The following is a 26,191-nucleotide window of genomic DNA, read 5'->3' as shown; positions in this document are numbered from 1 at the left end:
AATACGACAAGTCTTACATAAAACTGAAATTTATGAAGTTGCACGAACAAACGTATATTGAGTTGCCCAGCAACCGTGTGGCGTGAGAGCAGTTACATTCAAGCGTGACGAAGACAATGGACAAGTTCAGCCGTCATACTCTCTTTTAGTATACTCTGATACTACGTACTCAAAATAAATATATAAAGCAACTAACTTTTGTAACAAAGACATGATCACATGAACAGCTGCTCGACGAAAAAGAATCTATTGGACCACTAACGTGCCCAATAAAATGCTGTTTTTGTCACGTGACAAATTCATTATCTGGCGGGTTTGTTAATTGAGTTCCAAAACATGAAGTGTGTTTTGCCAGGAGCAAACGTTAAGTTGTTTGCAAAAGCGATACATTGCCTTGCGAAACTTGGTCACTATGTTTACTTTGAGCCTCTGGATACCGGTCTCGCACTCAAAACGGTTAATTCGTCAAGATCAGCATACGTCAGTATCCTTTTTATGAAACCTTTGTTTCAAGTATACAATGCAGGGTCGGATATCGACCTAACTGTGGACGACGACAACTTTCCAATTACCAGATGCAAAGTTGCTTTAAAGACTTTACTTCAAGGTAAGATTTAAACATGTAGTCAAGTTTTTTTTTTAAATTAAAAGTAGTAACATTTTAGGATCAACACTTTTATGTGACCAGTAACAAGTGCCAATCTATCATAGTCCGGTGCTGTGGCACCGTAGTTAGCGGGACTGCCTCTAACTCGGGGTAATGGTTAATTGCTTCAACCCAGTGGTCACTAATTGGTTGTTCAAATTCTCAGCCATACTTAAAAAGAATAAAAGCCACCAAAAAATAATCACCCTCAAAGTAATATAAGTGGTAACTCATAAGCATGCATGAGGTGTATAAAACAGTACACCCGAATTATAATGACTGTCGTTTTCCGGCCACAGGGCCACACAGGGATAATATAAGTTACCTTTATTCATTCATTCATACACCATCCTTAGTTTAGCTAGTATTAAGTAACTTTAAAATACTTTACCTGTAATAATGGGCTTAATGCTTACTTTTCAGTGTTCAAATCACTTGCAAACATAGAAAGATCAGTGGAAACATGTGATATTGACCTTGATGGTGATGAGTGCAGACTTGTGTTTCAACTGAAATGCAAGCATGGTATCACTAAAACACATCACCTCACATTTCAAGAATGTGAATCATTACAGGTTAATGTACAATTGTTTGTAACTAATCTTTATAGGGTAGAGGTTATGCACCAAGTTAGTAGGGGTTAAAATGGTTTTGTTAATTGGGGTGTTTGCGTGTTTCATTGTGGGTTTTTGCTTTTTAGTCATAAGTCAGTGACAGTGTATGAATGATTGGTTAAATGACATGTACAAATACATTGTATTTTCTTATTGGCTTAAAAACTCCCATCATTTTGTACGTTTGATGTAACAGTTTTATTACTAGTACTAAAATTTAATAAAAATTCAACAACTGAACAAATAAATTTAATTTTTTTGTCAATTTTATATTTCAGGCGGTTTTTGCAAAAGATCTTTCACCTAATGTTTTAAAATGTGACCATAAAGTTTTATCGGATGTTGTGATTAATTTCTCGTCCAGTCTGGAAGAAATAACGATGCTAGTTTCACCTTGTAAAGTTGTGTTGAGAAGTTACTCAGATGATGAAAGTGATGAAATTGCTCAACTGATGAAAACTGAGGTTTCTCTTAACCCAGAGGAGTTTTCAGAATACCAGGTGATGTTAATTTGATGCTTGAATGGATTCATGTTCTGGATTCTGGTTATTTATTTTTATTTGTAATGGTTTGTATTTTGTATGTGGACAGGACTATTAATAGTTTTTGATATTTGCTATAAAATAATGAGAAATTTAATTTTGTGTAACCACTAACCAAGTTTACTATTATTTTTGCCGCTGTTCTATGTCTAAAATTTTGTTTCATTTTACACTACATTTACATTTTTGATTCTGTTTGGTTAAAAGTTGGGCAAAATGAAAACCTAAGTTTCAGATTCCTGCAAAATATTGTTATGAAAGTCCTGCATGATAAAATCCTGTAACATGAAATATGTAGTTAAAGGCCTAGAAAAGACACAGTTCTCAATTTTATTTATTCTTACTTAACATGGCAGCTTAAGGTATGGTGCAATGTAGTTTTACTTTTCGTATGACTGCATTTTTATAACTGTGGCCATTAAGACAGCCAGAAAAGTAAGGGGAACTGAAGGGTGTGGTTCAAAAAACCACTGGTTTTGAATAAAAATGGATTGATAAAAGTAATTTTTCAAGGACACATATTCACAACAACCGTTTTATATGCTACTATGATCTGTGCCACTTTAATTTTGTGTTTGTTTTCAGATCGGTGTTGACACAGACGTCACTTTCTGCTTGAAAGATGTTCGTGCAATCCTTGCTTTTTGTGAGGTAGCAGCAATGCCAGTGAATATACATTTTGAGGTTGGTGGAAAGCCTATAATCTTCAGTCTCGAGCATAATGGATATTTTCGTGCAAACTTCGTGATTGCTACTATTGCTACGGATAAAAATTCCCAGCATTCAAACGCGACTGCAAACTTTACCACCAACACAACATTCCCCACGACTAACAAGCGGAGTTTTGTGAAACCTTCCAGATCAAAAGTAGCTCCAAAACCTCTTCGGAAGGTCTCCGCTCAAAAGACGAACGCAAAGCCGCAGCCGACAAAGCTGCCGCAGCCGAAAGATTGTGATTCAATTAATTCGGAACATTACGTGAGCCCAGAAATACCGCTGCAAGGGGGTGAACAGACAAACGCAACCCGTTACGAAGGGTTTAACTCGCCTTCACCAAAGCAGCCGTGTTTTAAAAACGTTAAAACCGTATTTTTCGCAGCCACTCAACCCAACGATTTAGACCGTACAGTCTTAGTACTAGCGCCAGACTCTGACAACGAAGATGGCACCTGATTTTGCATGTCTACGAGGAGATTTTAGGTTATTTTGTTTTTTTTTTCGTTTTTTTTTTTAATTCCTTGAGCGTACTGTGATCATACGAGCGCTGTATATGAGTCACAATATGGGTCAATAACTCTACAAACACTGAACTGTTTATGTGTTTTAAGCAGCAACGATAAGCTTAGAAGTTTTAGGGCAGTTAAGCAATTTTAGTGTCCGGCAGTGCAAGTTGAAAACATCGCTGTAAAAAGTCCTGTATAGCGGGGTAGAAAGAAGGTTCCAGTTTCTTTACAACAAATAAATGGTAGACTAGAACGCCGACTCCCATCAGAATAATAGAGTAGAAATATAGGAAATGAGGGTTTTGAATTATTGGGCAGATGATAAACACTATCGAGATGCAGCAGATCATCAGGGGAATGAACGTTGGAACCTGAGATATATAAAACGTTTTAATATCCGGTGCCGTCGCGCAGATGTTAGCGGCCCTGCCTGTAGCAAAGAAAGTACGAAGTACGACCCTGCTACCATTTTCTTGTGCAGTCGTTTAATAGCCCAGCAATTACGTACTTGGCAGCCATACATTTAAAAATTACCAAAAGTAATCACCTACAAAGTTACATCTGTTTAATAAGACTCACACTCACCTTAAAAGGTCGTGGAAGATCAGGTCTACGTTTTCTCAGCACAAGCACGGCAGCTGCGTTCATAAAGTAGTGAAGCCAACCCGTAAACCCAAGCGCATCAATCAGTGGATCCAACTCACCGATTGCAATAAGTGTGATTGAAAACACACAAGTCACCACAATAGCTGGAGCAGGTGTCAAGTTGTGAATGTGGACCATTTCAAAGAGCTGGTAAAATGATGATGACGTATGGAGGGGGAGATGGGACACCTTTCACTCTATTTTCTCGTCCCATTTGGTAGTAAACAAAGAACATTCACATTTCATTAAACCGTATGCTCACAACTCCTATAGATCGCTGTTCGTTCAAAACACGATCAGGATAATTGGATATTATCCGTTAAAGGTGTCCCATTTTCTCCCACCCTACTATTTACATTGTAAAGCAACTGAATGAATTACATTGTAAAGCAACTGAATGCATTATCTTGCTGTTCAACGCAATGTATTGCACTGTAAATGGTTTTTGAAGTTGTACTGAACAATCTGTATTGTACGATGTTCATTGTACAATGTAAACCACATTGATTAGTCTACCATACCTTAGGTAGCTGTCCATTTCTACCCGCAACAAACGCACACCGTGAGAATGCGAGGATGCTAGTGTTGTAAGACCCGATAGTAGAGATTGCGACAAGCAATGGAATCAACCATGGTAAGCTTCCCACCAGCTTGTACGAAAACGTAGCAGCCACTGCTTCCGAAGAGAGAACTTCGATTGGCGACAACACTGTTATATGAGACATGCCTTATTGCCTTTATAATCAGTTAACGTAATCAGTTAACGTTTTACTGTAGCATGTTATTGGAACCGTAGTAAAATGGATCTGTTATTCGAACTGCAGCATTTCCGTCGGAAATTGTGGTAATTGTATTGACTATGATGTATTGGCCTCCCCTTTGCTTCCAATAAGACAATCTTTTGGATTTATTTAAACGTCTTATCATAAATAATATTTATTGGGCGTAACAGCCATGCTTTCTATTTAACTAAGGGCTGTAATTATATCTTAATTAAGCGTGTTATGACAACTGCATTTTTTGCCTCCTATTTTTTCGTTTTTCTATGCTGCTGCAATCATCGTTACCAAATAGATATATTAATGTTATGTCATGTTGTACAATGAACATATGATATATATAGTCGGTCGGGAAAAACGGCACATAATACTCCAACATCCTGATCGCGTTTTAAACAACTAACAGCTGTCAGTGGAAGTTATAAGAATATGGTTTTATATTTCTTTGAATATCCTTTGTTTACTGCCAAATGAGACGAGAAAATAAAATGAAAATGTGTCCAATCTTCCCAACCCGACTATAGAATACAGTATTTACTATTAACATACACTGTAGGTCCTTTTTCCAATGGAAATTTATGAAATACACGAACCTGCAAAGTAGCCAACGTTTACGAATATGTAGAAAATAGTTACTAAAGAAACCGCAAAAATTGTTGCACGTGGAAGAGTCTTTTCCGGGTTTTTAACTTCCTCAACAAGAAAAGCTAATCCAGAAAAACCTGAATATGGCCATGATATCTGCAAATTTGAAGAAATGTCATTTGGGTGAATGGGTGTGTTTTATCTTTTAAACAAATATACAACGTATATCGTAACCTTGTAAAATGCCAACGTAAATCGCCCCCATTCAATGTTTTTGATTGGTTCAGGATCAAAAATGTGAGAGAAGTTATGAATGCCAACAGGATCTGCGTTAATTAATCGATAGATTCCTCCGAAGCATATTGCACTCAAGGCAGCGTACTTACAACCAGTAAAAAACATCTGAAACTTTAAGGCATAACACGTTGGTTATACGATCGTTCGCGTTTTGTTAAAGTGACTTCAGTGACAGTTTAATGCAATCCATACCTTTAGAGTCGCAGACACACTTTTGCAGTTGATAAAGACGATGCTAAACATAAGACATAAAGCCACCAGCTTTGTTGCAGAGACTGGAGGGTTACATCCAAAAAATGCTTCCGTGGCGTACCTGCCGAAAGCAAGCAGCGACACCGAATCAAACAAGGGTGCTATAAGCATTTTCCAAATATAAACAAAGCCCACAACTGGATGATACGCAAGACTGAAAATTGGAAGATTCCCCCCTGATTGTTGAATTGAGAGGGCAAGTTCGCAAAAACATAGACTGGAGGACATGGCAATCAAGCCTCCAGCAAGCCAAACTATTAGACTGATTCCGATGCTGTTGTTAGCCGCATCTGCAACCGACGGAATTTCCCATTTACCTTCATGTTTTTTTCCTATCGCACAGCATTTTGTTTAAATGGAAACACTTACCTAACACTCCAACAGGTGAAATAAATATACCGGAACCGATGATAAGACCAGAAATAACTGACACACCTCTCCAGAAACCAATTTTGCGTCGTAACTCCAATGGTTGGTTACCACTGCACTTTTCATTCTTCTCCATTCTTGGTCAGCTATACTTTTTTCCTAGATACCAGATACGTTTTTAATTAGACTGGCTAGACACTATGACTGTCAAAACAAAGTGGTTTGCACTGCATCGTATTTAAGAATGCACTGGCGTATTGCCTTTATGGCAGGAAATTATGTGGCCAAATGCGTCAGTTTACTAGCGACAGATCAAGACTACAGCTGCCCAAGCACACAAGTACGTTCCCCATACGACAGGATGGATGTGTAGAAGCTAAAGTTGCAACTGCGGCGGCTTTACTCTTAGAAATCGACGAACGAACATGATCGAGGTGTTGTGTTTTATTTTGCTGGTTAAGCTGCATAATTATTTGATACGATTCGTACAAGGCGCTTAAAGCGCGTTCATTTTTAGTATGGTGGAATGAGGTAAAACGGGACATGTTTTCGCTTTTTTTTTTTCTCGTCCCATTTGTGTTACATATGTATTCTCTAGTGCGACGCTTTTGTTTCGCGGCTTTAATGCACTAAACCTTTGTTTATTAAGGTTTAACAAACTAAATGATGAATATCTGCAAACGATAATAAACAATAACACATTCCAACCTAAAAAGTAAACGTTCTACCAAAGTAACTACTGCTTCACCGCAACCAAACTATCTATTGCGACAAAATGAAAATGTTAATTATACTCAGTGCATGCTGCAGGTCCAAAAGGGCGGATTGTCAAAGTGAAACGCGATAGCGATTGAAATACCCCCACATCTAACGCTGATAAAAACAAAGGAGCAAATCTCTAATGGATAAGCACGTATAATTTAAAAATTAGCTTATTGTACCCTGTCAAACATCTTTAGAAAATAAAAAATAAAATAACCCATTGGGTTTAAACGAGCTTGTTAAGTTTTGTTTGCGTTTTTCATTTGTGGGAAGGAGTAAAATAGCTTTTATTTATCTTTTAATAGATTCTTTAAAATACTAAAATTACCCCTATTAAATGACTAAAATGTCACAAATTATCCGCTTCCAGTTTTTGTTTTGGTCTTTTTAAAACAGAAAACAAAATACCGATGTGTTTTAGAGTTTCTAAACCCTAAATTTGTTTTAAGTTCAATCTTTCCCCCTAATTTACTTTCTTTTACGTAATACTGTATTGGCTCTAAAATATATTTTGTCTCCACCTAAATGGTATTATTTAAATTCAGTCGTGAATGGTTGTGTGGATTTATTATCTCACCAACACCAACACACGTGCCGCCGTGCCCCCAAACTCTCAGACAGCAGTGTTACCGTTATGTTAAACTACATAAAGAAAGTAACACGAGTAAAAATTTTTTTGCCAATCACGCGGTTTTAAATCTGAAAGTTTAGTTTAAAAATTATAGATATATTCTGATTTGATTTAAAATCAAGAGAATGAGAATAAACGCTAGAATTAAGAACTGACATAAGTGTGGAAAAAAGCTGCGCAAAAAAACAAGGATCTATATAACTACTAACGTGCTCAAAAAGACGCACAAAAACAACGAGCAACAACAAAAAGAACAACAGTTCGACGAAAAAGGATCTATATGGTCACTACAAGCCAACATTGTGAAGTGAAAACTACCACGTTGATTGTTTGTTATATTAAGTGACTCTGTTGATCCATACCCAAGTATATAAATACTAAATAGACTTATAAAAAGAGCTATAAAAGTAGGGTTGGGGAAGATTGGAACCTTTAGCAGTTAGCACCTAATATCCAACTATATCCCGATCGTGTTTTAAACAATTACCAATGGTATGGAAGTCCTGGGGATGCGGTTTTATAATTTGTTTACTACCAAATAGGACGAGAAAATAGAATAAAAAGGTGTCCCATCGCCCCCACCCAACTACACGTCTTTGATCTGTTTAATTGCTCTGTACAGGTTCAACTAGAGTCGGAGAAACACTGAGTAGTCCAACTGCCGCCTTCTTGTTTCCAAAAGCGAGCAAAAGCAGTGACTCGCAATGAATTTAAACAAACTAGTTAGGTTTGTAAATATGTTTTTACCTGTAAGCGTGTTTTAACAACTATTGTTTTGTCGCTATATATGCTGTCTTTTGTTTAAAATATTTCTAAATCTTCGCTACCGTAATCGAAGAGACAAATAAAAAGTTATTAGTTAATATTAATATTATTAGTTTTGTTTGCGATTTACGTTTGTGGGAAAGCGTAAAATAGCTTATATTTACCTTATCAAACATTTCTTGCAAAAAAATATAAAATTAACCATACTAAATAACTGAAATGTCACAAATTCACCACACCGCTTATAGATCTCGTTTTTGACATTTTTCGATACAAAACACAGGTCATGCATGTTTGTTTAGCATTAAACCATACAAATTATTTTTAAATCGAAGGTTCGCTTTAAAACACCGAAAAACATGCATTTTCTCTACACCTACTGTGTTATTTGGGCACAAATTAACGTTCAAATTGCCTTACTCTATTTCTACGGCTCTTGGTTTAACTGAGGTAAGCACCCATACTATCTACATTATCGTGCTGTTTTATTACTTTGCTTCGCTACACAAAGACGATCACATGGCATTTACACGAACGTAAAACTTCCAAGCTAAATCTTGGGTTTGCAGTCACGCGGATAAGGATTGCTCCCCATCGCACATAGATCGGTTCGTTGCTCATCTCGTTGCTGTGACTAGACCATGGAAATTGCAATTTCGACCATATTGAAATAAGGATATTGTAGGCAGAGTCACTCGGATATCCAACAAGTTATAGCGCGGTTAGTTCGTGATACATTAGCCAACTTCCGAAATTGGCCTGTTTGTACGAGAAGTCATCAATTCGAAGTTAAATTAAAGACGAGCTTCTAAACGTAGAATTTGCTGATGTGAATGTATGGCCTGCGCATAAACTAATACGTATTGTGACCCCAAACAGTCATTTTGAGTTTGGAAATGTTGCGCAATGTTCATAAGGGTCTCGTCTTACCCCACTCTACTATATATAGGAATATAATTCTGTTCTTTGCTTTTGTTTATATATAGTAGGGTGGGGGAAGTTGGGACACATTTTAACTCTAATTTCTCGTCCAATTTGGTAGTACACAAGGGACTTTCAAAGAATTATAAAACTATATGCTCAAGACTCCACTAGACCGTTGTTAACTGTTTAAAACACGATCAGGATATTCGGATATTATGCGCCGAAGGTGTCCCATCTTCCCCCACCTTACTCTATATAGTATTATGGTGTAAGTGTAAGACGTACATACTGTTTTTTTTAACAGTTTACAACGGTCTTTCCGAGTCGTTAGATATGGTTATACAGCGGTAAAAATATTTTTTGTTAATTTGAAATAAAACATACAGGTAAATAGTAATTCTTAGACTCAAACGGCTTACAATAATCGTACTTAGGTATAATCAACTTTAGCTTAAACTATAAATACAGCACACCGATCAGCATTACAATTGGCACGTCGTTGGAGATTGTAATGGAGAGAAATAGTATTATGAACTCAGTTAAAATTTAAAAGTAATAAACAATAAGACACAAGCAGATGCAGATTATCTATCCAACATAAAACTTTTGCCGAGGAACGGGGAAATGACGCCCATTCATTGTCGCCCACGCAAGCTATTCATCTGCGTGGAACAATACACGAAAGTCGAGTTCCGTTAGTTAGTATACCAAGCATAAGCAACTACCCTGTGTACAGTGAAGTTATGATATGTAGATTCTTGTAGCTAGAAAACAACGATGCGTTACGAGATTTTAGACGAAGCTTACGAGGAACTGCGAAGTTATGCTCAACGGTATATTGGTTCCAATAAGTATAAGCAGTATAAGGTGTTTCTAAGGCTTAATCGTGTAATACTAGGACACGCTCTGGTGGAGTTTTCAATGACGTAACCGTACGTGTTGGTGAAACAGACATTCCTTGCAACAAGTTAGTCTTGGCTTGCTACTCATCTTATTTCGAACATCAAATTCACACCGACAAAGTAAGTCCATTGAAAGTGACTTCTGTTAATAATACTAAGCAGAAAATATAGTCTGTTTTTTTACCGACAGGACTGTACGGAAATAGTTTTGAAAGGAAACTTATCGGCAGACTTGGTGGCACATCTCATTGAGTATATATATGGTCACGAACTTATACTTACAAAGGAGAATGTTTTTGATATTTTGGAATGCGCAGATTTCTTGCAAATAGAAGGTGAGCAAAACGTACAGGCTCAGTTGTAAGTTTGCACTGTGTTTGATATGTCGTTAACCATTAACTAATATTACGTGCCTGAAGTTTACCAAATCAACAGCGGCAAGAGAAGATTGCTTAGAGTTTATGACGTCTATAGTTGAACACAAGAATTGCTTTCAACTATGTTTGCTCGGTTTGACACACAACAGTAGGATACTTATCGATGCTGTAAACAAGTTTATCTCCGCCGAATTTAAAACCCTTCTTTCAACCGAAGAGTTCTCCTTCTTGTCTCTGTCGGAATTACAATATTATATGGACAGACGCACCCTCCAAAACGTAAGATGTTTTAAAAATGTTTTGTTTTAACGTATACAGCTTAGGGTAAGATCAGGTTAATAAATTGAATAGAAAACATCACTAATTAGGTAACAATTTTTGAGCAACTTGTGAGAGACTACAGCCATTAACTATGAAGAGGTATTTAAACATTACCTTTCATATAGGCTATCGCATCCCAAATGAAATCCTGTTTTCGCATGTCTATACTATGGCTGGGTAAGATGGTGCGTATTTTTCCTATCCTTGCGACCCTAAAAGAACATTGCTGATTGTTAAAAACACGCATATAGGAGATAAAAAATATTAAGTGGTAGATGTAATAACTTTGACTGTACCGTAGTATACCCATCTTATCTTACCCTATACTATATTATTTGGTTAACAGATTACTGAGGAGAGCAGATACATCGCTGTGTTGGCTTGGGTAAAAGCTAATCGTTTAACTCGAACACGCTACCTTCCTGATTTGCTTGAAAATCTTGATTTTGGCAGGTTTTCAAACCAGTTTATCCAATCAATAATATGCAGTGAGGTATATTTTTTAAACAAAATAAATTTGTCACTTTTTATTTTTAAAACTTTTGTATTTTAGAATCTTATACGAAAAAGTAAAAGGTGTCTTAATCTGATAATAGACGAAGTACAGAAGTGGGAAAGTCGAAAAGAAGGTATACAGACGACAAAAAAGTCCTGAACCACAGCATAAATGTATATTTCTTCGTTAACAGATGTAGATTTTAAATTTATGGTATTGGGAAGCGCGAAATCACCAAACACAATACGATCCTATTCCCTTAATGGTGCAGCTGAAGATACTTATCTGGTGTGTGACGCAAAGGTCAGCAGTGTTGCTTGCATTGAGTGTTATGTATTTGCTACAACGTATAAAATCTTACAGATTGCTGTACCAGACATCCTTTGCTCCGCTTTTGTACAGTACAAGGGTTTATTATATAAGTTAGGTGGCCAGAGTGCTTCGAGTCACATGGAAACATCTACAGTTTTTACAATGTTTACTTGCCACATGAAAGTTTCTGTTGTTCCAGTTAGTATCGATTCAATGTGGTATAGGAAACAGTGCGCAAGTGCCGCCGTACTAGATGGTAATACCAAATTTTAGTTTGCATCATAAGCAATGAACCATACTGCAGAATATGAACTGTCCAATTCTAGCGACTATGCATTTTTTAACTTCTGTCGTTTATGTCAAAACGTCTAAAAGGATTGTTTTGGGCAAAGCACCAAACCGTTACAATTTTAGCAGTTCCAAAAAAGTAATCGTTTAAATTCAAACGCTGAGTTTGTCATTTGTAGATGTGCTTTTATGACCAATTGAGTTATTTACCGCTAAATGTTTACTCTTACTTTAGATATACTTTACGTTGTTGGTGGGTTCAACGCATTATTGCGACATATGAATATTGTTGAGTGTTATGACTTCAATCTCCGTCGCTTCTGGAAGCATTTACCAGCTCTTCATGAAGGACGAAGTGGTCACTGTTTGGTGGCGTTAAATGGTTGGTAATTTAGTAACATTATAATCCTACTAATTTTGTGGGTTTATATGAATAGGGTGTTTGTACTGCATTGGCGGTCGATGCGATGAAAGATACTTAGCTTCTGTGGAAATGTATGATCCCATGTTACGCAAGTGGTTTAAAAAAGAGCCGATGATTCAACCACGCTGCTGGTTTGCTGCATTGGTCAAAGGGAATTCAATCTACTGCTTTGGTACGAATCAACTATATATATAGTAGAGCGGGGTAAGACGGGACGATTTTAGTACATTGTATCCAAATATCCTGATCGTGTTTTAAACAATTAACAACGGTCTATGGTAGTCGTGAGGATACGGTTTTATAATTCTTTGAATGTTCTTTGTTTACTACTAAATGGGACGAGAAAATAGAGTTAAAAAGTGACCCATCTTCCCACCCTATTGTACATTATGACAATCGTAACAGGTGGTAGCAAAGATGGGATATCTGCGAATCGCACGTTAGAGCGTTACGATGCTGATTGGGACATGTGGACACTGTGTCAAAGTATGAAACAACCAAGAGTTGGTCATGCTGCCTGTTGGTTAAACGGATGTATCGTTGTAACTGGAGGGTAAGTTAGATGGAACACCGTTAGCTTCCAAATCTCATATATTTCCTAATCATGTTTTGAAAATTCGTCTGGAGGTTATATATAATTCCGTAAATACTACCATAATGGTAATGGAAGGGAAATAAAAACATTTTACCTCGCCCTACTGCATAATTTTGCTGGCCTTTTATTTTATAAAGGAGTATATAGTAGGGTGGGGGAGATGGGACACTTAAGCATATTATTTAAATATCCTGATTGTGTTTTAAACAATTATCAACGCTCTATGGGAACCGTGAGAATAAGTTTTAAAATGTTTTAAATTTTTTGTGTTTACTACCAAATAGGATGAGAAAATAGAGTGTAAATATGTCTCATCTTCCTGTACCCTACTTTATAGTTTGGTGGGAGAAGACGAGACACCTTTAGCACATCATATTCAAACATCTTGATCGTATTTTAAAGAATTAACAACGGTCTGTGTAAGTCCCGAGGTTACGGTTTTATAATTCTTTAAATGTTCCTTGTTTACTTTAAAATTAGACTAGAAAATAGATTAAAAAGGTGTCCCTTCTTCCCCTACTCTACTATACCTATCTACTTTGATGTATAGCCTTTCTACTAAAATCAAATTAAAAACCTTTCAAATGTTCATAACTATAGTAATAATAAATATTGTTGACACAGGATTGATTGCGACGGATCATTTGTCAAAGAAGTTGAAACGTACGACCCAACCAACGATGTGTGGACTGTTCACGGTACTATTGATTCTAACTTGTTCCTCCACGCAATGTTTCCCAAAGAAGATACTTCTGACGTAGGCGCACATCAGTTGTCAGAGAGTTCGCATTTAGACAATAGGGTTCAGCTTGGGAGTCCGTCGACGCCGCCATCGATGCGGGAGTTTGAGTTTTTGGCAAAGACATCACCTGGTTCAACGTTCCTTAGTGCCAGTGGTGACAAATAAGTCGACCAAAGTTTGTAAAACGAAACTGCGAATAAGAAGGTGAATAAAAGCAATAACCAATAACAGAACTTCATGCTATAATCACCGTCGCCCCCCCCCCCCACGAGAAGATAATAAAGTTACTTTTATCCAATTTTGTGCTATATTTCTAATTGAACGATTCTCGTTGAATCATTCAGAAATCGTCAACAAATTTCTGAGTAATCGAGCGATGGTTAACATTAATTGACAAATTAAACAGTTAAAATAGTGACAACAACTTGCCTTATGTGTTTGGTCTTGATTTTCTTCGTGTTTTTTACTAATAAAATACTTCTCTCTACTAAGTATTGCAAAGTAATAGCAAATGTTGCTGCTATGCTGGTACTCTCAAAGCCATAGAAATACCATAGAAATAGGTGTTTGGCCGTGCATTAAAAATTACGTCAAAAAATTGCGCGGCCGCTCACGCGGCGCGGTTTGTTTCTACAACTTACTCTGCCCGAAGAAATCGAGGTGCTAGCAGGTTTGGGGAACCCCCCGGGAATCTTGAGTTTTGGATCAAAAGGAAGTTTGGTCAAAATTACTTAAATGATTTCTAGATTTATTACGAGCAGTCTATCTTAAGTTCGTAATTTATTTAAGATTTAGAATGTGATAATAAAAAAAATAGTTTAATTAGTTTTCTACGTCAGTGCAAGTGCAATTTAAAACGTGTATCTCAGTGTAAATGTCAAAATTTAGTAAATGTTTATGAACGTCTCCATTTAATGTTTATGGACGTCTCCATTACCACTAGATATTTGTACACAAAGAAATATTACAGTCATGATTAACAATAAATAGAACTTTGATGTTAAATCAGCATATTAATAATTCCTATTAGTATTTTTGAGAACCACTGTGCTAAAAGAATGGTTTGAACTTTGTATGTGGTGTATTTAAAAGGCCATGCTAACTGACCAATACTTTTATTTATATTTTTACCCACACCTTATGTAGCCACAAAGAAAACTATTGGTATTTCAAATAAATACTAATTTAAAATTTTCTATACTTTGTGCATTGAGTATATATGTCTCATTGGAAGTAATTTATTTTTTTACTTTCAGCAGAAAAATTAACCTTTTATCGCAACTATGTGGGTCTGTACACGATGTACTTTACAAAATGATGATGGAAATAAAAATTGTGAAGTTTGCTTGGGCCCAAGAAACTTTTCATATCCAACGGTTCCAGATGATAATACACCAATGTTAACGTCAAATGAACATCCACAATTATTTCCATTCATTTCTAAAAGGGATGAATTACCAATTGCAATTTCACCGATGCGCACAGTGTTTAAAAATATGGAACGCATAAAACCAGCTTCTGACTATAATAATTATATGAAGTATATTATGTCCAAAAATGAAATGGGTGTGTCCAGTAAGAACGAAATAAGCCAATCAGACCCTAGCGTTCCATTGCCACTTGTACAGTATAATGCAAATGAGCCAGATTCACCACCAGGTATTTGGGATAGGACACTTCCTGGGGTTTCAAGCAACGTAGGTTTAGAACCTGATGATTCCACTTCACCAACCAAACCTATTGCAATAACTTCTGTGAAAGATTTAGTTCCTTATCAGGTGCGCCCCCCTGTGTTCAGTATGACGCCTGACATATCATGTACAAGCCAGCAGCTATCCGATGAGATAAAGCGAAAAGAAATCCCACAGTTCATGTTCAAAGAGCGGTTACGAAACGAGGATAGTAACATTATCAGTTTCTTCCAAAGTAAAGGATCAACTCCGCCAACTTCCTTCAGGTTTCCAGGTGCAGGTCCGGAGAAAGCTGGACCACAAGGAAAATCCGAAACATCAATGGAGGTTGCTTTGTCAGAGCACGAAGCAACTAACACACGAAGTACAACTGATTCGTTTTCAACCGAAAATGTTTTATCCTCAAACCGCATTAATGAGGGACTTGAAAACTACAGTGCACAAATTGGTACACATGACAAGCAGTTGGTGGAGTTGGAACAATATCAAATTATTGAAAATAAAAAGGATTGGCATGAACCCAATGAAAACATACGTAATAGCCCCTGTCATACTTTTTTATCGGATCACTTCAACAGTGAGCAAGCTGGGTCGATTATTAATGCTTTAAATTTCCGAATGGTTGATACCGACCAGATGATCGTTCCCAATGAAGAACTATTGGCAATGACGAGTGAAGCAGGCTATGTAAAGCTTGCACACCCAGAATTCATAAGTCCAAAAGTTTTGTTGAAGCAGTTTTCTCAAGGACAAACTGTTAAAACGGCCCAAACAAACACTGAAACTCACAGTCAGTCAAACATGAATGATGGAGGCGAGATGTCCATTGTAACAAACTCAAAGGAAATGGACATGCCATTGGATCTTGTTCATAAACCCTTTCAAAGTATGATCAACACTGCGCATGCAATAACCGCACACACTAGTAAGGAACAAGAAAATCCACATGGATCACCCACTAAGGATGGAGTTAAGCACATCATCACCGATGATCCCACAGATGTCTCAGAACAAAGAGATCAATTAAAGCGACATCTTCAAGACTTAGATCAAAATAACGACTTACTCATTTCAAAAAACCAATCACAGAAATTAAGTCGTTCCATCCACCTGGAAAAATACTTACTTGGTGAACTTGCTGCCTTTGATCGAGACACTCACAAGAAGCCTGCAGGTGTGTTGGCGATGTTAGGCTGTGATGATGAAGACAATGATGATGATATCTATAACACTCAAGAAATAATGGCATCCGAAGAAAGTATCGGAGCTACAGCTTTGCCAACTAACCAGGATCTTTCTATGCTGCCACAAAACAATGTGAGACTTGATCCTGTTAATCTAAACACAAAAGACACCATGGGAGATGCTGCAGATCCGGATCAAGACAATGCATTGGAATTTAATGATGACCACTTTGCTGCAGGTCAGTTTGCTTTATCTGTAAACAACTTTGCTGAACAATCCCTGTCATATTGCTAATACAAACTCACAGTCATTTTTTGTTATTAAATTAAAATATGTTTTGGCTGTAATCATAAGCGATAGAAAAATAAGTGAATGACTTGCTGCAGTGATCACTGCTCAGATTTCCAACATTAATGTAAGAAACAGTTAAAGTTGTGAATCATTTGATCTTAAACAATTCAGTTTAATTCATGTTTACAACAGTTTCAATGCTTATTTTATGCTAAGGCAGTAGTCATAATGTTATTTTTTCGTTAATCTAATGTTTTATATTTTTATAAAATATTATTACAATTTTCCTTCTTTGTTGTTTAACTTTTAGAACCCAATCTCCCAGCGTCTTCTACAACAGCATCAAATAAAGCAGCAGAAATGTCCATCACTGACAGCCAACCTATTACCCAAGATGACCAGATTTCCTTAACCATTTCCAGCATTAAGACAACTCTGTCATCACTTCAATTTCCTCCTACCAACAAATCTCCTGTCTCTCCTTCCTTGATACCAACAGCAGTAGCATCACTAACACAATGTACAAGAAGTATCCAGCCTTCCCCTCTGCCTGCTAATATTGTTCACAGCAATAGCTTAGTTCCATCTGAAGACCAGTCCCAAGCTTTACACGATGTGCGTGACCAGGCCGATTGGTTTTGCCCAAGATGTTGCATTCCTAATAGCTATATTTCAACATATAGGTGTAGAATATGTGGCCGTAGACCGTATTACCCCGACATTTCTATGGAACAAAACACAATGAGAAATTCACAACAAACCCTTTGTGTACCAAACACTACTATGCCAATAATTGAACAAAGGCAGAGTGTAAGTTCTGCCTCAGCAGCCAGCAGTATCAGCACTGTAAATAGATTAAGCAGTATTTCTTCAACTAGTTCAAGCATGAAGGCCTTTGTGGATGAGTAAGTTCCATTCTTATGTGTTCTTGGTATGGGCCTATTACAGTTGATTTAACAACATATTTAACTTCTACAGGTGGATATGTTCTTCCTGCACCTTGAGAAATTCTTCAGATGTCTTTCAATGTGTTGCTTGTGGTACCATGTGTCCAAATGGAATGTTTACTCATGTTACAGACCCCATTTTCAGCTCAATTGGTATAAAAAGCTTCATTTTTTGTTGTATATTTTAGTTTCTTTACCTGTGACAAATCTTCATAAACTTCCACAAGACTAGTAGGCTGTTCTGTGTTTAGAAATTTATACAATTTAACTTACTACTAATAATATTAGTAGTAAAACAATTGTAAAAATAAAGATGCTTTTTTACCCATCAATATATTAAATCTTAACGCTAAATACCTCATTGTCCCATGTTTTTTTATCTTTTTTTTTTAATAGTTAAAAAAGATTAAACACATTCAATTATGAAAATGTGTGTATATTTCCTTTTTTACCATAACAGTCAAACTAACTTTCATGAATTGTAATAAAAACCATATGTTTGGTCAGGATATATGGTCTGTTGCATAAACACTAGTATGGACTGTATTAATGTCACCCAGTCAAAGCAAATTTAACCGTTTTAACCTTAAAATGTTGAAATGGTCGTATGAATTTAGACTGTAGTATAGTTTAGCTTAGTGTTGTATTTGTTTGATTTTTACAACATCTGTTTTATCCAGATTATTTACTTAGACTTAACTCAAGTGAGGTTTGTTAGATTATCCAAGTGATTAACATATTTACTGTTTTTCCTGATTAACAGGAACCAGTGTTGGAACTTCTGTTGTTTCTACTGTTCTAGTAGCAGCCTCTCCCACACAATCTGTTCCAAATGTTGAAACAGCAACAGTCACAGTAAGTAGAAAATTATCACTTATTACTTAAGTAGGGCCTACTATTCAGAGCTGCATTATACTTACTACCTTAGTGGAATTACCTTAAGAATTGTAATCACCCAGGTCTATATAAGTGAGAACAGTAAGGATTTCTTAGCATTAGGAGTTGTTATTGTAGTAGAAATTAGATTTTTCTAGTGTAATACCTGTGGGAATGTTGTTGCATAGGGCCATGTATTTAATACACCTAAACAACTGTTACAGCATATTTACATGTAACTTATGTTTGAAAATATAGCCCACCATTAGTTCACAGAAAAGCAGACCTATACAACTAATTGCTAAGTTTTATGATATTAGTTTTTAACTGTTTCCGATTTCATGCATATTTTTGGAATGTTGAAACTCAAATATTCAAAATACTCATACATTTAGCAATTTAACTTTCCAGAATAAGTGTCCAATTGTGTTTAATGTTGTTTAGAATAGCTTAGTGCCGCAGATGAGTATTTCTCCACCATCATCTGTTGAGAGTCTTCAACCAGAGTCAATGAGCATGGATCAGATGAGGGAGATTGCTGAGAGGAAAGTGATGACGATCGTGGAAAACATCACAAAATTTTGCCGAGATGTAAGTGTTTTATTAATGCTAAATAAACATAAATATGATTAAAAAATAAGGTTTACTGATTTAAAATGGCTATCATACTGTCGCTCACAGAAGTATGGTTCTGTTAGCAATTTTGCTCTTTAAAACTTCTTACACATAACAAAAATCATGCTTTAACGTTAATTTTTTTTTCTAGCAAAATATGCCATTTGTGGACGACCAGTTCCCACCAACTGAAAATGCTCTTTACTTTCCTTCCTCATCCTCAAGACCAAACAAATGTCAGTGGTTACGACCCCAGCAGGTATGAGACACTTTGTATTTTATTTGTAAGATAGATGCCGTTGGACACATAAAGTTCCATATTTCCTAATTGTTTATTTGGAATCAGGAGGATAAAGTTATAGTTCTGTAAATACTATTTGTTTACTACCAAATAGGATGATGGAAGAGCAAAAAAACATGGAACAGCTCACCTAAGCCCACTATACTGTATACATTAGTTGTAGCTCTTTTTGTACGCTACGAAGACAAATCTAAATCGTCTTGATTCATGTTACCTGACTGAAAAATGCAACATTTTAAAAACCTCCATTTTTATTCGCTTTTTTGTGGCATTTCATTGTTGATATTTTACAGATCACATTTTCATCAAATGATACAGATTGGAGAAACAGAGAATGGAGTGTTTTCTCTAATCCTTCTCCAACCGACATCAAACAAGGTGTTTTGGGAAATTGTTGGTAAGTTCAGTCTTTTTACTTACTCGTAGTTTTACTATATAGTTTTATGTGGTACTGCAATCGCTCATTTTATTTGGGGGGATTTTAGACTTGTTGTAATGTTTTTTTAATGTGTCTTTTGGTGACCCAAATGTTAGACACAAATTAAAAGACAGTTAGCAAGTCTTTATTGTTATTGTATAATATCAGTCAAGCATAAAAGAACATTATGTAAACATTATCGTAGGCAATTTACTAAATCTACAACGCACTCTTGGATATTTGCCCATTAATGGTTCTGTTTTACTGTTTTTAAATTTTTTTTAAACAATCTTAGAAATTTTCATAAAACTGGTAAAAACTTTAAAAATCAACAATTTCGCAGGTTCCTTAGTGCACTGGCTGTTTTAGCTGAGAGACCTGACCTTTTAAAGAGGGTGATGGTGACAAAGAATTACAACAAGGAGGGAGTTTATGTGGTTCGACTTTGCAAAGCAGGAGTTTGGCAAACTGTATTTGTGGATGATCTCTTGCCATGTGACGAAAAAAGAAGACTCATTTATTCTCATGTAAGATTATTGTTTTTTAGAATATTTTATATTTGAGTTCAATGCAGTAATTTTTTTTCTTAAAAAGTTTTCCTAATTATTTAATTTATGTTGTAAACGGTAGTGTATTATTTAAGCATATTTATTGTTGGTATGGTTTCCACTGCACATGTTTCTATATTAGGTTGGCTATGGTGAATCAAATGCCGGTATGTTTTAACTCAATGTGTGGTTTCTGTTTTGGGTGGTTGATTTACTGAGAATAACTTAAATCCCAGGTTCCCATGGTGTGCTGAATAATAAAATACTTAACTTTGTTAACTACATATTCTATTCTATTCTAAAATAGAATAACCACATATTATTCTTGATAATTATACTTTTACCGCATTTTTTATTTTTCACCTTAGACTAAAGATTGTCATAAACGTTTTTTAATAGGGACGCAATAAAAACATTTGTGAATTGAATTACTTCAGATTTTAAACTGAAGAATCACAAATATCTAGTGATGAATATTTTGGCGATAAAAATTAGTAAATTTCATAATTATAAATTGTGTATGATTTAGGCACGAGGGAAACAGTTATGGGTTCCATTGGTTGAGAAGGCTCTAGCAAAGTTACACGGGTGTTATGAAGCATTACAAGCTGGTAGATCGATTGAAGGGCTTGCTACGTTGACAGGATATCCGTGCGAGAGTTTAGCTCTGCAACAGTCATGTATGAAAATTTTTTTTTTACTAATGCATTAATAATTGGACTAGAATATAATAACATGAAACAAGATGTGTAAAAATAGGAACAGTACAGTCTACAGTGTCTGTGTGTTGGTGTAGGACCAGTATTTACAAATTGCGACAACTGTTTGTATCAACGTTTATTTAATTTATAATTTTTAAAATATTATGCATCTGTTTACATTGGGGCAGAAAAAGTTTTTTGGGTCACAGCCTCCCCAAAAAAATCCAAATAAGATTTTAAAAAAATATCAAAAAGTTTGAATCCCTTTTTTGGGCTTTGCCACTGTTTGTGTATGGTTTTTGTAATGTGAGTATTTTATTTTAGGTCCTGAAACTGAGGTAGAGGAAGACATCGTGTGGGTGAAATTATTAAGCTCAATGGAGGCAGGCTACCTCATGGGTGCCTCGTGTGGTGGGGGTAACATGGACACCAATGATGAAGAATATAATCAGATTGGTCTTCGTCCACGACACGCTTACAGTGTTCTTCGTGTTACTTCAGAGTTAACCCAGAATGGAACTTATGTTAGGTTAGTATGGTTGTCTTTTTTTCTGTGGACAAAAATTATTTTGTCGTTTTTTAAATTTATCTACACAGAGAGCTATATCTTGTTTTTTCAAAGTATTTTTCAATCTTGGCGAAATTGGAGAAAAACATAAAAGTTAATATTGTTATAAAGTGATTTAAAAGTTTAGTGGTTGTGTAATTGGTGTCTTGCTATTGTAAAAGGCATATAAATGTCTTTGGTTTATATGGTATGCCGTGTTCAGATGTAAGCTTACTCTAAAAAAATGTTCTTTTTTATAAGAAAATTTAGTAATCTCTGGGTTCTAAAACATGTTAACATTACTTTTTAAATGGCATACAAAACATAACCATGAATTGTTCTATTCGAGCATAGACCAAACTAATAAAATCAACCAAGAGAATTACCAAAAAACTTGAAAACTCGGGGTTGGATCAATAACTAATATATGAAACCAAGATCAATAACCAATATATGAAATGCATCAAATAAAATGTGACTGCTTGTGTTAAAGCTGCAGTGGTGGATGTACTTTTTTCTATGCTGTAATTTTCAGATATAATATCAAATTCATCTTCAGACTTGTGCAACTACGCAACCCATGGGGACATTTTTCATGGAAAGGTGATTGGTCAAATGAGTCGGTGCTATGGCAACAAAATCCACAATTAGCCAATCAGCTTTTCCAAAGAAATGCAGACAATGGAACTTTTTGGATGTGTCTTGAAGACATGATGAAGTACTTTCAATGTTTTAATGTATATGCTGCCTTTTTGACTGATTTGCAAAGTTCTCATTACCCCTATATGTATATATATACTTTTCTTTATGCACTTGTTTAAACCAATTTTTACCTTTTATTTCCAACCCTTTGATTGTTTGTCACATTCATGGATATGAAAAAAATAATTTTACAAATGTTTATGCACAACCCGTTTTTTTCTTTTTTTTAGATACTTTGACAGCGTTGACATTTGTAAGATATACGGGAGAAACTGGGTGGAAGTTAGCCTTGGTGGCAAGTTTCCTACGTCTGCTGCTGAACCATTGACAGGATTCACTCTGGAGGTTTTCAAAGAGTGTGAACTCGAGTTCAGTCTCTTCCAACAATTGTCAAGGTGTTTTATCTATCAGTATTTTTATAAATTTTCTGTTAAGATTTTTCACATTACCCATCGGTAATTTTAAGAAATTTTTAATTTGTATTTTCTGCAATACATGTTGGGTTAAATATTTATAGGACCCAAGAGAGTTCAAATCAAAGTCCTGTGGACACATGCATTTGTATATTCCGATCTTCCGTGTTCAACGGGAAAGCCACCATTGGTACCATGGTAGCAAGCAGCAAAAGAAAAGTAAGTTTCACAAAAAAACTTGAATGAATGAATGAATGTAACTAACTTTATCCTCACGTGGTCGGAAAACGACAGTTGTTATCACACAAAACACAGGTTTCACAACACCTCGTGATTATTTTTTGGGGATTTTTTCATTTTTTATGTATGGCTGATAATTTGAATAACCTATTAGTGACCACTGGGCTGGAGCATTTGCCGTTAAGTGTCTTGCCCAAGGACACATTTGCCCACAATGGTAGCAGCGTCAAGCCTTAAACCCATTACCTCTGGGTTACAGGCAGGCGCACCACTATGCCACGGCGCTGAACTTCTAATCAAGATTTAGTATAAATAGAATCTAATAGGTTCTTAAATGCATACCATGATAAACTAACAAAAATATTTATTAAACTTATTTTAATTCCAAATGAAATTAACCAATGTTTTTTTAAGTCGCACAGATTGGCTTAGTTAATTTTCCATTGGATGTTTTCTATTTCCCAGGTGAAGAAACATCAATCCTGTAGCTGTATGCTTGATGTTGGAACCTACTTAGTTATAAACCTTGCTTTTAATCATTGGTTGTCTGGATATGCTGGTGCAGGTGGTAAGATGGTTTTTGTTAGTTATTTTAAATAAAAGCAATTTACATTGTTCTCAAAATTTATTACATATTATTATTATTATATCCTTTTTGCATGATAACTATTATTTATTCAGCAATATTGCTCTAAATTAAGCTAAATTAATGTTGAATGAATGAATGAATGAATGACAGTCGTTATCACACGGGTTTAGCACCTCGTGCCAGCTTACGAGTTACCATGTATGTTACTTTGTGGGTAATTATTTTTTTTGGATTTTTTTATTTTTTTTTATGTATTGCTGATAATTCGTTAAGTGTCTTGCCAAAGGACACATACGCCTACAATGGTAGCAACGTCGAGCATTAAACCCATTACCTCTGGGTTACAGGCAGACGAGCTAACCACTATGCCACGGCGCTGGGTTAATACTCGCATAAACTGTTGACCATGCAAAATAACGCCATTACTATATGAGATTAGTGATTCTAACTTTTGAACATGCAAAAGGGTATTAGACTGCTTACGCTTTTGTAAGCTAGTTTTTTCACCTACATTGTTTCAGTGGTTAGTCTTTCCCTCACTGCTGCTATCAATTGGTCTACTTTAGCTTCAATTTATAAAAAAAAAAATTACAAGATATGGGCTTCTAACAATAATATGTTTTTAAATTAAGGGTCACCATCAACATCTGGTGTAGCACTTGTATCTCCAAGTTATGTGCTCACCTTACATAGCAGTCATGCTGTAGGAATAACTGCATGCAATAACATTGATGGCCTAATTGCTGATGCTGTCATTCAACTTGCACTTAAAGCTGGGAAAGAAACTGCGGTCGGTTTTTGTTATTTTTATACAAAAACTATAATATTCTCAAATCAAGTCATATAGTTTTGCTTTAACAGTTAAACTAACAAGTGATGTAGCACAGTGGTTGAAACTGAAAAGTTACGCCTAAACCTGAGTGTTTCATGGTTTTATTATTAATAATGCTACCTATGTTAATATGTGTTTATAAAACTCTATTTATCCAACCTAGTGGTTACTTTACCATTTAAGTTTTCAAATCAGCAGTCATGCATAAAACATAACTTTAAAAAACAATCACCCACTTCTATAGAGTGTAACTATACTAATATGAGTGTATGATTACTCTTCATTTTGAGTGTATAATTGCGATATGAATGTAACTTGCTTTATCCTCTCATGGCCGGAACATGACAGTCCTTATAACATGGATGTTCTGTTTCATACACACAAGTCTAATACTACATATGAAACTTTGTGGGTGTTTGTTTTTATGTATGATTGACAGTTTATACATTAGTGACCGCTGGGTTAGAGCAATCGCCGTTGGTTCTCTTGCCCAAAGACACAAAAGCCATAACAATAGCATCGACGAGCCTTTAAACCATACCTTATGGGTTGTTAGAGCAAGGCACGCCATCCAATGTGCCCGGAGCCGAAAATTTAAATATATTATTAAAATATTTCTCTTAATTAATTTTACCAACAGGTAAGGGACGGTGTTGCATGTTACCAGCTAACTAAGGGTTGGGGTGGCTTGGTTGTGGTGGCCGAGAATCGACACCAGAGTTCTTGTTTTCACATCCGTTGTGAGACAACATGCAACAACCTTGTGTCAAGCAGGGGAAGTTTGTATACAGCTGACAGCGTACCTCCATTGCACAGGTAAGGTATCTATATAACACCTCTAATAATCCAACTTTTTTAGCCTGACATTTTTTAGTGAATTTATGCCTGTGACCTTGAGTCCTCATGTCTTGTAAAGTTTACATTTGTTTACCAACTTTTTTTAAATTTAAATATAAATTCTCAGGCAAGTTATCATGATCCTTTCGCAAGTGGACAGTTATTCTGGCTTTTCTGTCAAACACAAACTGACGCATAGAATGGCAGGGAATGGTGTTGATGATTTAGGTAATTGGAGGCCAAGGTCTGTAAAACATGATCCTCCCCTGACCTTGGACGTCGCAAATTTGCACCAACCTCGTCCATTGTAGCCAATTTCTTCATCTTATTTCATCGACTCGTTTTTTATTGTTCTGTCTTCTTCATGCTTCCTTGATGGATTTTGTCAGTGCCATGCGTTTGAATACAAAATAAATCATATGTAATGTGAGAGAAATATAAATACTTTCAACTGCCTTATGTGCAAAAATGAGGGACCGAGGAAAAAGTCGTTATGTTGTGATTAGGGCATTTGATGCCAAGTCACATTTGCATCAGCGGAATGACGGTACGGAAACAACGTATACGAAAACAATGGAATCAAGTTTGATTACAACCTATAACTTGTATTGAGGTAAACTGTTTAGAACCGTTTATGGCGGGGAATTCCTCGGCTAGGAGGCTTCTATATAATAGTAGGGTGGGGGTAAGATGAGACAAGAATATTTTCAGAATTTTATATCTGCATCATCACAACCCTAAAAGAGCCTTGGTAGGCTAATTGTTCAAAACACGATTAGGAAATATGGAATGTAGGTAATAACGATATCCCATCTTAACCCACCGTTGTGATTGGGCTTCGTTTTTTTGCCGTAACTAAACTGGCAAGATCAAAATAAATCAATGATGATTAGTAGGCCATGTCATATTGTATACTATTTGTATACGTTACAGACATATAGTGGGGTGGGGGAAGATGGGACACCTT

At 35.9% G+C, this 26,191-nt stretch overlaps 4 protein-coding genes across 8 annotated transcripts; 3 read left to right on the top strand and 1 right to left on the bottom strand.

Annotated features, from left to right (window-relative positions):
• Positions 1–211: 211 nt before the first annotated feature.
• Positions 212–3,112, top strand: LOC149740009 (cell cycle checkpoint control protein RAD9A-like). The gene is made up of 4 exons (XM_089871418.1): positions 212–607; positions 1,070–1,221; positions 1,539–1,760; positions 2,388–3,112. Exons 1-4 carry the CDS (start codon positions 337–339, stop codon positions 2,973–2,975), a joined length of 1,233 nt encoding a protein of 410 aa, XP_089727544.1. The 5' UTR covers positions 212–336; the 3' UTR covers positions 2,976–3,112.
• LOC149740008 (b(0,+)-type amino acid transporter 1-like) lies at positions 2,487–7,209 on the bottom strand. Its single transcript, XM_089871404.1, has 7 exons — positions 5,953–7,209; positions 5,524–5,873; positions 5,269–5,442; positions 5,043–5,190; positions 4,192–4,379; positions 3,611–3,817; positions 2,487–3,396 (listed from the first exon to the last, which is right to left on the bottom strand). Exons 1-7 carry the CDS (start codon positions 6,086–6,088, stop codon positions 3,163–3,165), a joined length of 1,437 nt encoding a protein of 478 aa, XP_089727530.1. The 5' UTR covers positions 6,089–7,209; the 3' UTR covers positions 2,487–3,162.
• Positions 7,210–9,647: 2,438 nt separating this feature from the next.
• LOC149740007 (kelch-like protein 12) lies at positions 9,648–13,982 on the top strand. 4 transcript variants are annotated; one of them, XM_089871384.1, is made up of 12 exons: positions 9,657–9,867; positions 9,933–10,056; positions 10,127–10,271; positions 10,531–10,592; positions 10,981–11,127; positions 11,188–11,263; positions 11,324–11,433; positions 11,494–11,698; positions 11,966–12,112; positions 12,168–12,326; positions 12,560–12,707; positions 13,374–13,982. In XM_089871384.1, exons 1-12 carry the CDS (start codon positions 9,812–9,814, stop codon positions 13,654–13,656), a joined length of 1,662 nt encoding a protein of 553 aa, XP_089727510.1. In that variant the 5' UTR covers positions 9,657–9,811; the 3' UTR covers positions 13,657–13,982. The 4 variants fall into 4 exon arrangements, with proteins under 4 accessions (XP_089727508.1, XP_089727510.1, XP_089727509.1 ...); XM_089871383.1 differs by having other exon boundaries at positions 9,663–9,867; positions 10,372–10,592; XM_089871382.1 differs by having other exon boundaries at positions 9,648–9,867; positions 10,372–10,592; positions 11,324–11,698.
• Positions 13,983–14,130: 148 nt separating this feature from the next.
• On the top strand, positions 14,131–25,666 carry LOC149740006 (uncharacterized). Of its 2 annotated transcripts, none has more exons than XM_089894178.1 (17): positions 14,131–16,605; positions 16,969–17,563; positions 17,637–17,758; positions 18,369–18,460; positions 18,926–19,072; positions 19,248–19,355; positions 19,691–19,794; positions 20,159–20,342; positions 20,893–21,043; positions 21,389–21,593; positions 22,171–22,329; positions 22,544–22,708; positions 22,831–22,945; positions 23,432–23,531; positions 24,188–24,345; positions 25,028–25,203; positions 25,352–25,666. In XM_089894178.1, the coding sequence occupies exons 1-17, from the start codon at positions 14,775–14,777 to the stop codon at positions 25,533–25,535; spliced, it is 4,596 nt and encodes a 1,531-aa protein (XP_089750304.1). In that variant the 5' UTR covers positions 14,131–14,774; the 3' UTR covers positions 25,536–25,666. The 2 variants fall into 2 exon arrangements, with proteins under 2 accessions (XP_089750304.1, XP_089750303.1); XM_089894177.1 differs by having other exon boundaries at positions 23,432–23,534.
• The last annotated feature ends 525 nt before the right edge of the window (positions 25,667–26,191 follow it).

This window comes from Ciona robusta, chromosome 2, assembly GCF_009617815.1.
Source record: "Ciona robusta chromosome 2, ASM961781v2".
Classification (NCBI taxonomy): Eukaryota; Metazoa; Chordata; class Ascidiacea; order Phlebobranchia; family Cionidae; genus Ciona; species Ciona robusta.
Note: the sequence above shows the minus strand (reverse complement) of the source record. Positions and strands in the feature narration are given on the sequence as shown.